The 17,750-nt window shown below is 33.9% G+C and overlaps 1 protein-coding gene across 1 annotated transcript in view; it reads right to left on the reverse strand.

Annotated features, from left to right (window-relative positions):
- Positions 1-17,750, reverse strand: part of LOC123656381 (formin-like protein) — a 96,602-nt gene that overhangs the window by 15,332 nt on the left and 63,520 nt on the right. The window contains exons 2-8 of the mRNA XM_045592070.1: positions 8,934-9,104; positions 3,870-3,949; positions 3,279-3,418; positions 2,438-2,661; positions 1,639-1,887; positions 1,112-1,255; positions 327-443 (exon numbers count right to left, since the gene is read on the reverse strand). Coding sequence (XP_045448026.1) covers positions 327-443; positions 1,112-1,255; positions 1,639-1,887; positions 2,438-2,661; positions 3,279-3,418; positions 3,870-3,949; positions 8,934-9,104 — 1,125 coding nt within the window. The remainder of the gene's footprint in view (positions 1-326; positions 444-1,111; positions 1,256-1,638; positions 1,888-2,437; positions 2,662-3,278; positions 3,419-3,869; positions 3,950-8,933; positions 9,105-17,750) is intronic.

Genomic DNA, 17,750 nt, shown 5'->3' on the forward strand with positions numbered 1-17,750 from the left:
GCTCTGGTGTAATGGTGCATGTGCCGTATCGGCGACGTCTAATCACCGACGGTCACGGGTTCGATTCCTGCTCGGAGTGGTTATTTGTGTTTGTATAAACATTTATTTCTGGTCCGGTTGTCGGCCCTTGTGGGTCTCCCCACAGTACCTCGGAGAGCACGTTAAGCTGTCGCTCCCGATTGTTATGTTATACACCTGATAGCCTTCGTTATTCATAGTAGGGAATATATACGCCAACCCGAATTGGAGCAGCGTGATGCATTAAGCTCTGATCCTTCTACTATATGGAGAGAGGTAATGTCAAGCTGTGGATATTTATAACATACATGTCCTAGTTCATCCTCGAGCTCGTTGGCTTTCTCCAAGGCAGCGGTCTTCGTCTCACTGTCCTCCATAAGGGCAGCCACGTCGAACACATTGTCTAGGTAGGCTGAGATCTGCACCTGTTATATATAATTTAGTTAAATATTGCTACAAATATTAGAGTTTAAATGTTATTCTTTATAACATTCTCCTTTAAGTCTCTTAACTTATAGTAGAATAAATATTCCACAGTGTAATACATATTTATTTACATTATTAACATTTATAACACGAAAAATATGAAGCGATCAATTGACTGTTACCTACGAAACAATTTAATTTGTCTACATTAGGAAAAGTCGACTATGTGTATTTTAATATATTTTTATAGTTTTTTTTTTCTGAGTTAACATGTTAAAAAGGAGAATCTAGATATTACAACAATAAAATCTTTTCTATAGAAACATGTAAATACATTCTTTGAAGATGCTATTATTGTAAGATCGTTTAACTTATCTTGTCACGTGAAGTTGAGCGCAGTGCGTGTATTTGGAAAATAATATTCGAAAATTAGATAAACAGGAAATCGTGCATTCTTAAAAGAAAAACGTACTTAACTGTACATTTGTGATGAACACACATACACCGAAAAACTTGGTTAATATACTATGACTACAATTCATTTGGTTTTTTTTTCTGGATGACCTAAAGGTTGACTGGGAGAGAATGCCCCTAGGAATTAAGTCAACCTTTTTTTCCAATTTTTTGTTTGGTCAGAAAAGAACTGAAATAAATATTCCAAACTTACTTGCAAGTCCTCACTCTCGCAGAGCCTGAGCCTCTCCAAGTAGTCATCAAGCTTGAGGGCCGTGAACTCGTACTGCAGGTGAACCCTGAAGTTCATATCTTCGACCGAGTGAACTATTACATTCACGAACTGCATACACGCCACCTGTTGATAATACAACGGCATTTATTTAAACATTTTACAAGCCTTATATGTTGCTAAATCAATTGAAAACTAAGTTTACTTTAGTCGTTAAGGACACCTTAAGGTTATAATATGTATTATCCATACACACACTGAGCGACAGTTTTAAATATGTGTACATATTGTTTATTAAATCATTAATAAATTAAATTCATAAAAAGTTTATAGCTAATACAGTCGATTATGGCGCCATAACAGTCGCAAAAAATGTCCGTATTTTTTAGTTACCATTACTTTGATTTTCTGATCAGGTTCTTATCAAAAAGAAGGAAATGATTTTTTTTTATCTCTTGAGTTTGCTTAAGAGACCCAATATACCGTAAAGTAAAAACGGCTAAACTCACCATAAATTCAATATGAAAGGTGTCATAATTCATGAAGTACTCCATGAGAGTGTGGAATCTCCTCGGTTCCCCGACAACCTCTTTGAAATTATCAAAAGCTGAGAGTATTATCTGATGGCCGCCCTTCACCAGGCAAATGGCTGCTAGCAGTTCCAGTACCAACGCCTTGGTTCGTAGGGAATGGTGAACGAGAGAAAGAGCTATGCTGTTGATAGCTTCTCTGTGCTGGATCACCATATTGAAACCATACTGAAAATTGAAAAGAGGTATTTAGGTTTTTGTATCAGTTGAATTTGATGGCTCTTTTTTCCATCAGATCTATCAGAAATATGTTATAAGAAGGTAAGGAATGTAATCTGCTCTGCGATGCTATAATTCCAAAAAGTAAAACTCTAATATCCTTTTGATTATTTTTGGTTTAGGAACATACAAAAAAACAAATTAGCCGAATTGGTCGAGCCATTCTCGAGTTATGCGCTTAGCGCAACGTTCATTTTTATTTATATAGATAGATCTATAAATTATTTAAGCTTCTTAAATTATATGACTACAGTCCTGTATTATATCAGATAAAACATAATTTTCTTTTATATATTTACTAACATAAATACTATAAGAAATTATTTTCGTCGTAAAAATAGGAGACTTGTCCTGCAATTATAATATATTTCTGGATTATGTAATAGATAAATATTAAATTTTAAAACTTTTATGTTTGAATGAGCCTTACGCAGCAGGTGATACAGAACTTTTAACTTAAGTGAAAGTAAGTAGACAACCCTGGAATTACCCTACTTACCTTATTGTTCATGATAGCTCGCATACACATAATGCAGACGTGTATATCGTCTGTAGATGCCCCCATGTTCAGTCTAGCCGCGTGTCTTGTTCTCCGTCTAGCGACTGCGGGACTGCCCACTGTTTCCCCATCCGAATCAGCTGATCTTGCCCTTCGCCTCCAAGTGGCACTTAGAGTACCGCTGGCTTCGGTTGGACCGCTACAGTCTGATGTTGTTGTGTTTGCTGATGAAGAATTGGACTAATTGTAAATTACGAAACTTGGTTATGCTATGGTTTGCTTATTTAGGGTTACATTATTTGTTGATTGGTTTCATTAAAAAAAAATTGTAAAAATAAAAACTGAAATTAACTTTTAAATATAAGGTTAACTTTTATTATGGTACAATTAAATAATCCGAAGAGAAAAATGCTGTGTAAAATGATATTCATACAAAACGCGTAACTACTAAAAGTACATTTGGCAAATAATACTTATAAAGAAGAATGTCATTGTTATTACTCAATGTTATTTCAATTTACATCAATGGAAGGAAGGTTTTATTGTGAACATTTTATACAATTATACTGCTTGTTACTGCTTAGTTCGATATACCGTCATTGTGTTAACTTATTATTTTAGGTTAACTTTTTTCTTATTAATAATATGTGCTTTTTAGGTCATTTATATTGGAAACTTTATTGGTTTGTGTATTAGCTGTATATGTTAAATAATTTGTTGTATTTTTGGACTGTTTGTTTTTTAAATTTAAAAGAAAAGGTTAAAAAAAAACTTTGATGCAAATAATTTGAGAATCGGGAAAGAGATTGCAGTTATTGTAGTTTTTCGAAGGTGTCGTTACCCTGGTGAATAGCGTCGGTGGACTGACTCCTGGCGAGCGCTATTCTCTGCTCGTGCCGCATCATGCTCAACCTGAAGCTCAGGTAGTCGATCAGCACGTCGAGCCCCTGGTTTTGTTCATTTAGGAATTCTCTCACCCATCTGATAAAATAAACGTTATCTGTGTAACTTGGCTTTTTGGAGTAAAATTTCATTTACGCACGCTTGATTTGGGAAGTTAGCTGGTGAATAAGTGACGAGAGCGTTACGAAAAGTGTGATCGGGCGAGGCGGACGGTAGTTGAGAGGGAGGTATAAGTTAGTGAAGATAGAAAGAGAGAGATACGTTTCGTATATTACTTTAGGGACAACTAAGGACGTTTACTTTAGTCGTGTGGTCTAGAACACACTCGTTTTTTTATAAAAAAATTTATGATTATGAAAAGAAACGGCACCTTCGTTTGCATAAATAATTAACCAATTTATGCAACCTTTATGTGACAAAGATTCTTATATCGAGCTGAATTTGACTTCTACTTTGCTCCCAGAACAACTACAGTTGAGTTTTTTAACACGCATAAAAATATTTCTGTCTTTATTTTTAAAATACTTACTCGATATGATTGGTTCGCAACGATATTTCCAAATCCCTAAGAACTTGTGTAGAAGTAGAGTCACCGACCATTTTTCTTTTCTGAAAAATTATAATGATTTTATATTACTACTTTAGTTACGTGAAGAGTATGTAGAAAGTTTTATAAATATTTTTTATCTTGTTTGTGAGTTAACTGTCACATTCAATTATGAAAACTTTTGCAGTTTTTAAAAACCTTTTTAATAATAATTGCAAAGTTTTACGACTGTTCGTAAATATTTTGGCCATGAATAATCAAAAATAATCAGGCGACGCGTTTGGCGAAACGGTCACATTGCTGCATGTTGCGCTAGCGGTAGAGGGTTCGATCCCCGCACATGACAATCACTTGTATTGGCCATACAAATGTTAGTCGGGGTCTGGGCGTTTGTGCTTGTGTATTGTATGTGTTTCCGGACCCTGGAAATCTTACTGGGGGCCGTTGAGTGTGAAAGGTTTATTTATTTATAATATTTATTATTATTTAAATATTCAAAATCAACAAAATCAAAGCCTACGTTATGGTTGCATTCTAATATTATGGTATAACAAGAATTAAGATTGTCCCACGTCCTAAACATACCTGTGGTATGCTTTCACAAACTCTACGCCTACTACGATTTTTGGTTGGCGCTTTGAGTTACTATCAAATTCTCACGACCGGCCGGATCGGATAGTAATCTTTTTCTTAAAACTCCTTCTCATGCTCTTTCTTTTTATACCAACTCTTTTTCGGTACAAGCTGTTCGGTTGTGGAATGCTTTACCCGTAAATATATAAGGCGTGCACAATCACTAGACACTTTTAAAAGTTACTTAAAGAAAAAAAAATCTCATGAGTCACGTTGTAAGTTTATAAATTAATTTACCGCAAATGTATATTATTGACAATGACTTTACACGGTCCTTCCTCTCTTCTGTCGTATGTATATTTGTATTTTATATTGATTATAGATGATATATGATTGTGGATATTATGTATGTACACCTCCACGCGGTCTAATTATTTTGTCATGTCCTTTTTTCATTCTAAAGGTTGTCTGGAAGAGATCGCTCTTTTAGCGATAAAACCACCTTTTGTACATGTCAATATTTTCTTTCATTCGGTGTAAAAAAAATCTCTGACAGTGTACAACAAAGAATATTTGTATGTGTTGGTGCAATTAATAAGTTGATAGCTGAACTCAAAACTATGATGACCTTAACATAGGAAATATAAGACTTAAATATTATTATATATATATATATATATATATATATATATATATATATATATAAGGGACGTGATGTTCGTGATTATGTAATATTTAGAGGAATATTTTTTTATTAACGCTAATACAAGAATAAAAAATAAAAAATATAAATAAAAAGTATCTTATAACATACACACGGTCATCTGTTCCTACAGTAAGCAACTTAAGGCTTGTTATAGGTAACAGCCGACTGTTATAGCTATTTTTTTTGTTTGATAAATATAAATAGAAAAACAGATATATTAATAAATAAATACAAATATCGGGATCGAACCGACAACATAGATACAGCAGCAGAAAGCAGGGCCATTACAAACTTCGCCAACGAGCTAGTCGTAGAAATTTGATTACGAAGCGAGCGTAGGACGCGACGGCAATTAGTTATGATATTGCAGATGATTATTATTCAGGACGATAAACTTAAATTATTGCGTGAATTAATGAAGGCTCAGAGTCAACATTTAAATACGAATTAGCATAAACTAGCTAAACATTTGGAAACATAAATTTTGAGATATCGATTGGTCGTAAATTAAGTAAAACGTATGAATTGAATGATGATAGAATAAATTAATTAAATATTGTATGACCTTTTAGCTGACATCTTCTCTTCTTTATTCTCTGCCAGAAGAGTAATTCTGTACTTATTTTTTAGTTATTAATTGTAAGACTTAATGAAATGATTATGCTTTATATTACTTTATTATTAAGATAATTGCATACAAAACTATTGTACTTTTTGTTCGATACTGTAGTTCGCTCTCAAAATGTCACAATGGGTTTTGTATCACTACATAGTAAAAACAAATCGCTTTCTCTGTCCCTATGTATGCTTAAATCTTTAAAACTACGCAACGGATTTTGATGCGGCTTTTTTAATAGATAGAGTGACTGAAGAGGAAGGTTTATATGTATAATACATGCATAATATAATAGAGGAACACTGATAAATTTGCAACCGTGCGAAGCCGGGGCGGGTCGCTAGTATTATTATATTTGAACACGGTTAAAAAAATAAACATCTTAAGCTCCTATTATAAATAACATTCGGAAAACTTGGTACCTCCAAGGCAATCTGATTTAAATAATAGGTATATAGTATCCCAAATTATTATTAATATTCGCTGACTCAATCTAGTCGGGATGACATCCACGCGTCGTGAGTCAGTAGTATTAAGGAGCTTACGAATAAATAATTAATATTACATTAAAAGAGAAAAATCCATATTTATTATCATTAAAATCTCGCGTCACGATTTTTTATCCAGTGCTCAAAAACTGCTAAACCGATTACTCTCAAATTTTAGCACAAGCTTCTTAAATATATTTTTAGTACTTAATCGAAGATTCAGGAATGACCGACGAATATTTATTTTTTATATACAATTTAAGGCAAAAAGGGTATAAGCCGCCATTTTGTTACATTTTTTTTGCGATTATTCCTTTACATTACTAGATAATTTAATACACTAGCGACCAGCCCCGGCTTCGCACGGTTGCAAAATGTATCAGTGTTCCTCTACTATAATACGCATGTATTATACACATAAACCTAACTCTGGGATCTCTCTATTTACTAAAGAAAACCGCATCAAAATCCGTTGCGTAGTTTTAAAGATCTAAGCAGAAAGCGGGAAGCGACTTTGTTTTATGCTATGTAATGATTACCGAAATCCGTTTGGGTTTTTATTTCAGATGATCCAGTCTGGAGATATAATCACCGCTAAACACCTTTTTACGAGTTCTGGGACATCATATATTTACGGGGTATCGTTCAACTTTAGAAATTATTAGTTTTACAAATAGAAAAACGTTAAAATATATTTTAAAGTACCATAATATGTATACAAATTTTCACATTAATAAATTCAAGTCTTAAAGAAAAAATCTTGAAAAATTGGTTTTACTGTGCCTCCTAACTGTATATATAACCACTTAATTCACGATGCTGTTTTACTACGTACTATTCAACGAATGACACGCCTCGACCTATGAACGAACGCCCTCATTCAGATCCCGACGACCGCGTATCAGATCGCACTGATTAGACAACAGATTTAATGTGTTTGAACTCTTTGATCGTAAGTTCGATATACCTATTTCATTCAAATTAGCTATGTTTTAAATTACGTAACATAGCAAATCAATTAATAAACGCTTCACACTCGACGACTCCTAGTAGAATCTAAATTCACTAACTACCCCCAGAAGTGTATGATAACGTATACCATCAGGTTATGATAAACATCTGCATGCCCTAAGCCCGGGACTACTAACGTATCAGTCACTTCCTGTAACCACTGCGCCAGCGTGTCGTCTTTAACACTTATACAATAGAACTAAACGGTTTCCAAATATTTGTTCTACTCAGTGTAAATTATTATGTAAAGAAATTAACATATTTGTAGTTAGGTCGATTATTTAAAGTCATATCATCATAAAAATCATTAGTGCTGTCCTAATCTTCTGTAAACTAATGCCAAAAATTAATTACCGACGATTCAGGGAACACCATATTTATCCAATCAAACAGCTCTAGAAACGACGCTAACGTGTCACACATGATATATATTCACAAGTAAGGACAGGAACAATAGACGTGACGTAAGTCGCTTAGGAGGAATCTTTAATAACATTGATTGCAGAATGAATCATCGTAAAGACATTTGTAACAATCACTTATTGCGATGGTCCTTTCAAATAGATGGTCGTCTTCAGTATACTAACGAGTAATGTGCAGATTGAATTTCCTTTTATCAATTAATACTAATACTAGCTGATCCCGCAAACGTTGTTTTGCCATATATGTTATAACCCCCTTAACCCCCCCCCCCCTCTTATAACTGAGGGGTATGATAAATACATGAGGGCCGACCTACCTACCCGATATGCACACAAAATTCGTAGGAGTATTGTAACTAACATTGTGAGACGAGAATATTATATATGAGATAAAATCAAAAACAACTTTATTCAAACAGGCCCCATGAGCGCCTTCGAATAGTCATTTTATGACATGTAGAGGAACGATTTGTATATTTCTGAATTTTTGTAATAAATAAACCTAAAAGCTATGAAACAATTTTAAGTTCTTTTATCAGAACCTTGCTACGTTATTGTCGTGACATAAGCTATATTTTAACGAGAAAACGTAGAAGTCAAAATCGTGAAATCTATTTAAGCGAAGCCGCGAGCAAAATGCTGATGTTTACATACATTGTAAAGAGATAATATAGTTCTGATTTTATTTCAGATTGTTACGCAGTAATACTGACCTAAGTTAGTTTTTAGACATTTGGTTAGGTAACAGTGGAGTGACTGCCTTATTTTATTGTCTAGAGGTAAACGGTCCTTGAACAGAACAAAGGTAAGAGCGATTTGCAGAACGACTGCGGTTAGACTATTAGTTACTGTCCCTTAGAATTGCACGCTACATCGACGCAGTTAGCTGATGTATGGCGCTTTGTGCCGCTAACGGTACTTAGTAGGGCGCTGTGCTATATGGCTTAGCTTTCGAAACAATACAGGGTAATCAAATCTACTATTACATCTAATATAACCAATGTTGGCTTTATTTCCATTTAATCCACGAACTAAAATTAGATTTTTCCATTTTCTTCTAAGGACAATCAGACCTATTAAATATAGCTTATATAAGTAGAAAAATGTTATGATTCACGGGCGCTGTCAATTTAATTCACTCCAAGGTTATTTGAGTTTCCTTATTGTCTTAATCAGAGATGATACACATTCCAAGAGATTGATAAATTAGTAACATAATACGATACGTACTCTGTGACTCCTGGAGGCTTTCGGGTCGAGGTAGGTTCGAAGTTTGTTGAGGTAATGAGCTGGCGAGTCCTTCGCCTGTACCATGTCCTGGTCGCATATGATCTCCCATTTCTTTTCAAGATCGTAGTTTCGAAGTAACTTCGCCTTGTCCGGTGGAAGGTCCATGGAGGCCTGGAAAAGAAAATGATTGTGAAAATTTGGTAATTGTTTACATGTACATCCTACATTAAATTTACTCCCACTGTGCCATAGGTTATACCTGTCTTGATAATTGTTAGATTGCTTAAGTGAATAACATCTTCGTGTCGGTCCCAAGACTTAGCAAATAACGTATTTAAATAATTTGTACCAGTTACGCAGTGAGGACTACTACATTAGGGTTTCTAGAACCGGTCTGTTTTTGAGAACCGGGATTTCCCGGTTTTTTTACCACTTTCGGTTCTTTTTTGTTATATGTTTGTCTGTATTTTTTTTATACTATGCATTTGATCATTTAAATAAATAAATAAATAAATGTCATGATCTTCAACAAAGTGTTGTGCATGAGCCGACATTGGTTTCTGAGTTGGTAAGACCATAAATAATTGTGTTTGCTCGCAAACGAAAACAACCGACTTCAATTACATCGATAAATAATACAACGTAAGTAGACGAAAAATATTAATAAACGCACTACTCGTCACTATGATATTCGAAGGTTTCCCTCGATTTCTCTGGGATTCTATCATCAGACCCTGGTTTTACACTCATGGTACTACATTCGGAGTATCTCCTTTCCGACAAAAAAAGAATTATTAAAATCGGTTTATAAACGACGAAGTTATCCTCGAACATAGATTAGAATATATATATATATATATATATATATATATATATATATGGTCGAATTGAGTAACCTCCTCCTTTTTTGAAGTCGGTTAAAAAAGGCGTAGCAACGCGCGCAGAGTACAGCTACCCAGTTTGCATCTCTAGTTTTAGTAGTAAAACACTGACCTTGATATACTTGATTATACGGTAAACTAATTCTATTTTTATTTATTCACATTGTTTCTTTAATAAACCTGCAGGTGTGCAAAATATAGAAAAGGAAAACTTCCTCATTGTATACTAAATTGAAATATTGTCAAGGGGAAAAAATAATAATAACACAAATAGCTGGCCTCTTCTAAACATTCAGAACAAAAACAATGACAAGCCGACTTACACAAGATAATAAAAAGTGTGAATAAATTACATTTGCGTATCGTAAGCCAATATTATCATAGCATATTTACACAGCGCCGCCTGGCATTGAACCAGTTAGCGACCGGTAACGGTACAAAAACCTAACAAGGGTTATCGATATACGTTTATCTATGCATATCTTTAGGTTATCGTTCGCTTGGGTCGCAACGAGTTCATCTATACTAACATTATAATTGACAAACTCAAAAACTACTTAATCGATTTTAAAAATTCTTTCACCAGTAGAATGCTACGTCATTATTACCTGCTATAGGCTATTATAACGGGAGAAAACGGAGTAGCAAAAATCATGTAATCGTGTCATTAAATAGGTCCATACTGTGTTTAAATGTCTCGTTCTCATATGTCAGTTTGGTTGAACACCAAATATTAACTGTTTTTTGAGGGTTTTTCTAGTTATTCAGTAGAATTCATATTCTAAGCCTGGAGGTAGTTGCATATTAACTAACGATATTTGATCAATATAAACCGAAGATTCAATACAGATTTACGCAGGCGAAGACGCGCGAGATTCAAGCTTATTAGAAGGTGAAATACACAGCTATCTTATCTACCGAAGTACTCGCACACATTCAACTTACTATTATTTTCTTAGAGGTAACATGATGCTATGTCGCATCAGCAATAACATGGGAAAATAAATTATACAAATAACTATTATAAATATTTGTTTAAGAATACGATGTTTAACGGTATAAACAAGAATTATTGTTGACATGAGGGTAGTTCATCGCTTCATCATCGTCCTTTGCATTAGGTGCGGAGTTTTTATGAGTATTAGGTACCACGTGTGATACTGATATTATGAATTTTAATCAATTAAGCTTATTTAAAGGGGACAGATTAAATATAGTAGGCACAAAGATAAATACCAAATTTAAAAGTAACTCAATATACTGTATGTTGTCCGTAAGAAAGTTTCATCTCCTATCTCAAGTAGATACTTAGTGGTGGAAATACACGCAATAAAATCCGTGAAATCAAGCCTGCAGATAAACTAGACTAAAAATAAAACCATTTCATCAAATCATAATCAGAATCATCATCAGAATACGCTTAATCGATTCAGACCTTTTACGCTCCACAATGAAAACGTCATTGTTCCCACATCACAAACGCCTGATAGTGTAACGATGACTGTCCAAATATTACTAGTTCGTTCTCAAGACTTGTACAGGTCAAATGCCAATTGATGTTAATCAAAAATTGATGTTAATCAAAAATTGATGTTAATCAAAAAAATGTCTGTTAAAATATTTTCGTGTATAGTTTTGTCAGTTCTGATTTTCAAGAGGTGTCTTATTATATTATCGCCAAATGTAATGTTCATTGTGGAATACAACGTATATTTGTAATATTTTTTTTATATATTCAAGTTGGATTCAGGTTTTTTGTTATTGGATTCAGGTTGAAGTCAGATTGGTTACGGCATTAAAGAATATAGCCACACCTCCCTCTAGCCCTCTCTTCCCGTGGGTGTTGTAAGAGGCAACTAAGGGATAAAACAGTTTCACTACCACCTTGGAACTTAAAAAAGCCGACCGATGGCGGGATAACCATCCAACTGCTGGCTTTGAAATACGCAGGCTAAAGACGAGCAGCAGCGTCTTCGGTGCGACAAAGTCAGCCCTGCGGTCACCAACCCGCCTGCCCAGCGTGGTGACTATGGGCAAAACACATGAGTTCACGCCATTTTTGGCTCGAACTTGTGGAGGCCTATGTCCAGTAGTGGACTGCGATAGGCTGATGTGATTGATTGATTAATTGAAATACTGATTTAGTATAAAATCAGCCCTTATTATCGTTTTTTATAGCTGATATAGTCCCGATTTTTACACCAGTCCTTATTACGTGACTCTTACGTTCAAAAATTTTGTTTAATTATCACTATTAATGTAAATTACAAAGTTAATTTAATTACTTAGATATTATTTAATAATTTACCTTGTTCAACCCTACTTTAATATATTTCACGTGGAACCTGTTCATCTCGTCTTTCGAAGATTCTGCATGCGATAAGACTAATGAGATGAGATGAATCTCAATTGCAAATCGTTTTCGTGTTCGAACTATCGTTGTCATTATAAACAAATACGTATCTAATTTAAAAACACAGATTTAAATTAGTTTTTTTAAGAATTAAATAAACGAGTTCATAATGAGATTTAAATATTTCTTTCAAACTTCTAAAAAATTATGCTTGATGCAGTTAAACGTTGTATTTAATTACGAATGTATCCTATACTAATATTATAAAGCTGAAGAGTTTGTTTGTTTGTCTGAACCCGCTTATCTCAGGAACTACTGGTTCGATTTGTAAAATTCGTTCAGTGTTAGATAGCCTATTTATTGAGAAAGGCTATAGGCTATATATCGTCCACTAACATCAATAAGAGCGGAGGAAGCTAGTATAAATATATATATGAATACAGCTTTATTGGTAATAACGGTAAGCATTCTAACGGAATACATCTCTTCAGTTCTCAAATGATTCAAACACAATGATTTAATAAAGGCTAGGAAGGCAATGCAAGGAAGATTCTGAGAAAAAAAAACGAGTGCAACTTATTTAAAATCAATATTTCACTTTTGTTGGACCCATCCGTCAGACTTTAAAAATCCACTGCTGGACATAGGCCTCCTAATATTCGCCATTATATCCGGTCCTGCGGCCTCTGAATCCAGCGGTTTTCATTTCGCTGTCTTTTCAGGCCTTTTGTTGCATAGTCTAGCCTTATAAGGCTGGTACATCATTTACAACTTGACTATCGTAAGACTTATAGAAAGAAGCATAGGAATAGTAGTACAGTGGCTTCCAACCATCCAACAATCAAATTAATGAAATTCATAAAACTCCTTCAAAATTAAATACGCATAAACATAAAGAACCACTCAGATTGAACTGACATTTCATCATTTCACGAATATCGATTCTCTATTAAGCTTTAAGCGGCCTCTTGCGACATGACGTACCAGTATTAACGAGATATAAAGGTGAACGACCGTGTGTGTGTTTACTTCAAATATTGAATCCGTACGATGGACCATTCATCGCCAACATCAGCCTACATCATTCTTTTTTTTCTGATCCCACGAAATCAAGTGTAGCGCGTGCACATTGTCTTTATTTTTTATCGAATGTTTTGTCGTAGTTATTGCTTTTATTTTATTTATACTTATTCAAATTCAAATTCAAATTCAAAATATTTTATTCAGCATAAAATTATTACAATTTCTTACTGAACGTCATGAGTCTACTACCAGTTCGGAAAGAAGAAGCCTCTGACCTGAGAAGAACTGGCGGAAGAAACTCAGCGGGACTAATATCATTTTTTTTTTTTTTTTTACAGTAATGTTTTTTTTTTTTTCCCAAAGCAAATCGAATTGAACAATAATTTTATAAGTTGAAATAGCCTGGAAGCGATCACATCATTCCCAAGGCGTACTGTCTTCTAGAAAATCATTAATCGAATAATATCCTTTACTACACAATCGTTTTTTCACAATTTTTTTAAATTTAGCAATAGAAGCTTTTTGAACGTTTTCTGGGAGCCTGTTGTATAAGCGTATACATTGTCCATAAAAGGAATTACTGACTCGGCGTAAGCGAGTTACAGGCACTGCAAGTTTATGTTTGTTCCTAGTATTAATGCTATGCATGTCGCAATTCCTGGGAAATTCGTGTATATTTTTATGAACATACATAACATTTTCGTACACATATTGAGAAGCAACAGTCAATATTTTTATTTCTTTAAACTTATCTCTTAATGATACTCTAGGGCCTAAACTATAAATTGCACGAATAGCTCTTTTCTGCAGGACAAAAATAGTATTGACAGTAGCTGCATTTCCCCATAATAAGATTCCATATGACATAATGCTATGGAAATAACTAAAATATACTACGCGAGCTGTATCTACGTCAGTAATAAGTCTAATTTTTTTCACCGCGAACGCTGCAGAGCTGAGCCTATTCGCTATCCCCTCAATATGAAGATCCCACCGCAATTTCGAATCTATAGTGATGCCTAGGAATTTAGTGGACTCCACCGGTTTTAACATCTCTCCTCCCAATTCTACACCATTATCAACAAGTTTAACATTCGGTGTCGTGAATTTTATTAATTTTGTTTTTTTGTTATTTAATAATAAATTATTTGAATCAAACCAGTAGACAACCTTTGAGAGAGCATCGTTTACATCGTCGTATATAAGTAAATTACGTTTCACCTTAAAAATAAGTGAAGTGTCATCAGCGAACAATACTATCTCATGCTTGTCCTGTACAAAAAATGGCAAATCATTTATGTAAATAAGGAAGAGAAATGGGCCAAGGATAGAGCCCTGTGGAACCCCCATATCCAGAGGAGCCCCAGGAGATCTCTTACCATTTATATCAACCCTCTGTATTCTATTATTCAAATAGGAATTCAGGAGGTCGAGTGCCTTATCTCTAATCCCATAATGATGCAGTTTCCTGATCAACGTCTCATGGTGCACACAATCAAAGGCCTTGGATAAGTCACAGAATATCCCAAGAGCATCCTGCGACCTCTCCCATGCCTCAAAAATATTTTTAATTAGCTCAACACTAGCATCTGTTGTGGAGCGACCTTTTGTAAAACCAAACTGATTCTTATGTAGTAGATTGTGTGCATTAAAATGCGATAACATTTGCCCGAGGATGATTTTTTCAAAAATTTTACTAAATGTTGGGAGTACTGAAATTGGTCTGAAATTATTAGGATCTAGGGTACTGCCTGATTTAAAAATAGGAATTACTTTACTGTGTTTCATTAGATCAGGAAACACACCATGTTCTATACAGCCATTAAATATAGTAGCTAGATGAGGTGCGACAACATCAATTATCGAACTAACGACTTTTACAGATAAACCCCATAGATCAGCTGTTTTCTTGACGTCCAGGCTTCTGAAGGCTATTATTATATCTTTGGGGTTTACAGGTTTAAACGTAAATATTACATTACATTCTTTAACGTTTTTCTTTAGCAAAAATTCGGCAATGCCTGGAGACGAATTAAGTGATTGCGTTGTAGAAAGCGGAATGTCAGTGAAAAATTTTTCAAACTCAGATGCAACTTCTCGGTCTGAGGTAACAAATTTATCATTGACATTTAACTTAAAATCGAAGCTGCGATCTGTGACTCTTCCACTTTCACAAGCAATTATGTTCCATGTCATTTTAATTTTATTATGCGCATTTCTTATTTTGTCTTTAATATACAAGGATTTTGCCATGGAACATACTCTTCTAAACATTTTTGAGTAGGCACTTACAAAAGAAGCAAACGATACACTATGATTATAGGCTTTTTCACTGTACAATTCATAAAGCCTTTGCCTGCTCTTATATATGCCAGTAGTTGCCCATTCACCAAATGTCAAGAGACCCCCTGAATTGACTGTTTTTGAAGTGAATATTGTAGAAAATTCAGTTTTTACTAATTTAAATAAAGAGTTATATAAGTAGTTAGGGTCATTAATGTATGATAAATAAGGAAGTTTTGCCACAATACTACCTCTAAACTTCTCCACACGTGTAGCACTTATAGGTACAAAGGTCTTTTTTAAAATATTTTTGTTGACATTTAAAGAATAAGAAAAGGAAGCTAACTGGCCACAATGGTCTGAGCTTAACTTATTAATAATAGCTTTAGAATAAGGTTTACAGTTTGTAAATATGTTGTCAATACATGTAGCACTAGTAGCAGTGATTCTAGTGGGTTCAGTAAATAAGTTATGTAGGTTATATGATAGAAGCATAGACTTAAATCTCAGACTTATATTAGAATTATCTAATAAATCAATATTAAAATCCCCACATACAACAATAGCCTTATTAGAATTATTTGATTTTAACAAAACTTCTTCCAATACTTTCTCAAAGTACTCATATAACCCACTAGGAGGTCTGTATACGCATACAACAATGAAGTGCTCAAGCTCTACGCAGGCTAATTCAATAGTTTGCTCAACAGAGAGGCTCACAATGTCTTTACGTTCTTTATATTTAAAAAGTTTACTTACAATTATTAAAGAGCCACCGCGTATAGCTTTTTCTCTGTTGAACATACTAGCTACCTGGTGACCGCTGAAGTTAAATATGGACTGGGAAATAGAGAGCCAGTGTTCTGTTAAACATAAAATATTGATATTTTCACCATTCATAAATAACTCCAGTTCAAGATCTTTACCTAGCATGCCCTGTATATTTTGGTGCACCAGGTTTACAGTATATAAATTTTTACAACTGTGGGCTTTCCTTACCAAATTATTATGACATTTATCTGATTTAATGTCATGGATTATTAATATGCTAGAGGTTTCCTCTGTTGTCTTAATAATTAATTTAAATTATTATTTGGAACGGATTCCACGTCAGAAAATGTCATATTACAGTTTTGCTCAATATGAGCAGATATCAAAGTAACCAGATTATTGGCTATGTCTGTTTGTATATAATATGATAGCACAGATGCTATCTGTCGTTTAAAGAAAAATGGTAGGCTCAGCCTACTATATGTCAACATATAATTATTATTGTTCCATAAATTATTTATGTCAATAACATCAATTTTGTTACTTTTTTTAATATTTACATTTAAATACTTACAAGTAGTTATTGTGTGCATTAGATTATTAATGTCATATCTTAACCTATTTTCCTGTGGCAATTTAGCTAAATAAGGTAGTGTAAACAATAAAATTTTATTTATATTTAACTGATTCAATCTATTTAAAATGTTTTCCATTAGGTGTTTGTTTACATTACCCCTTCTCCCAATTAATAAAATAATAGTTGTGTTGGGACAGTGAGCCTCACTCAAAATGCTATTTACTATTTGATTATAAGTGGCTCCGGGCATGCAATGATTGATTACTCGCTGGCCCACACAAAAATCACTCAATAATACTCCCATACCTTTTCCTAACTCATCACTGTAAATTTTTATTTTATTTTTTTCCTCAGGAATAGATATGGAATGTACAGGTAGTTGTACATTATAATATTTGGGGTCGGTGTGAGTCCCCGCAGGCCGAGGAGTAAGGGATTCACTAGTTAAGCTAGTATCTATCTGCCCTGTTGGACCGGAGGCTGAAATGTGGCATTCGCAATTATGATAATTAATAAAAGAGTCAAAACGCTCGAGGTTATTGTTGCCAAGTTTCACCAGGTCATCCATGGCAGATATGTGTTCAGCAATTTCTTTCTGAGCAGTACTGTATTTAGATGTTAATATTTCTAAACTATGCTTTAAATTTCCAATCTCAGACTGCAGTGAGCTAACATCCGCCTCATAGTCTTTTTTTAATATATTAATTTCTTGACAGTATGATATCATTTTTGTTTTAATTTCTATTTTCTCTTTACAAATATTATTATACTTTTTATAAATATTTTTTGTTTTTAAGAATTTGTGACATTTTTTGATGAGTTTATTAATTTTGATATATTTTTTTAATTTGTTTTTACTTGGCATAGGGATGGTAGTGTTCGAGTCATCACTGGTTAAATCTATTACACTAATATTATTTTTCAAGTTT

Source organism: Melitaea cinxia, chromosome 9 (genome assembly GCF_905220565.1).
Source record: "Melitaea cinxia chromosome 9, ilMelCinx1.1, whole genome shotgun sequence".
Taxonomy (NCBI): domain Eukaryota; kingdom Metazoa; phylum Arthropoda; class Insecta; order Lepidoptera; family Nymphalidae; genus Melitaea; species Melitaea cinxia.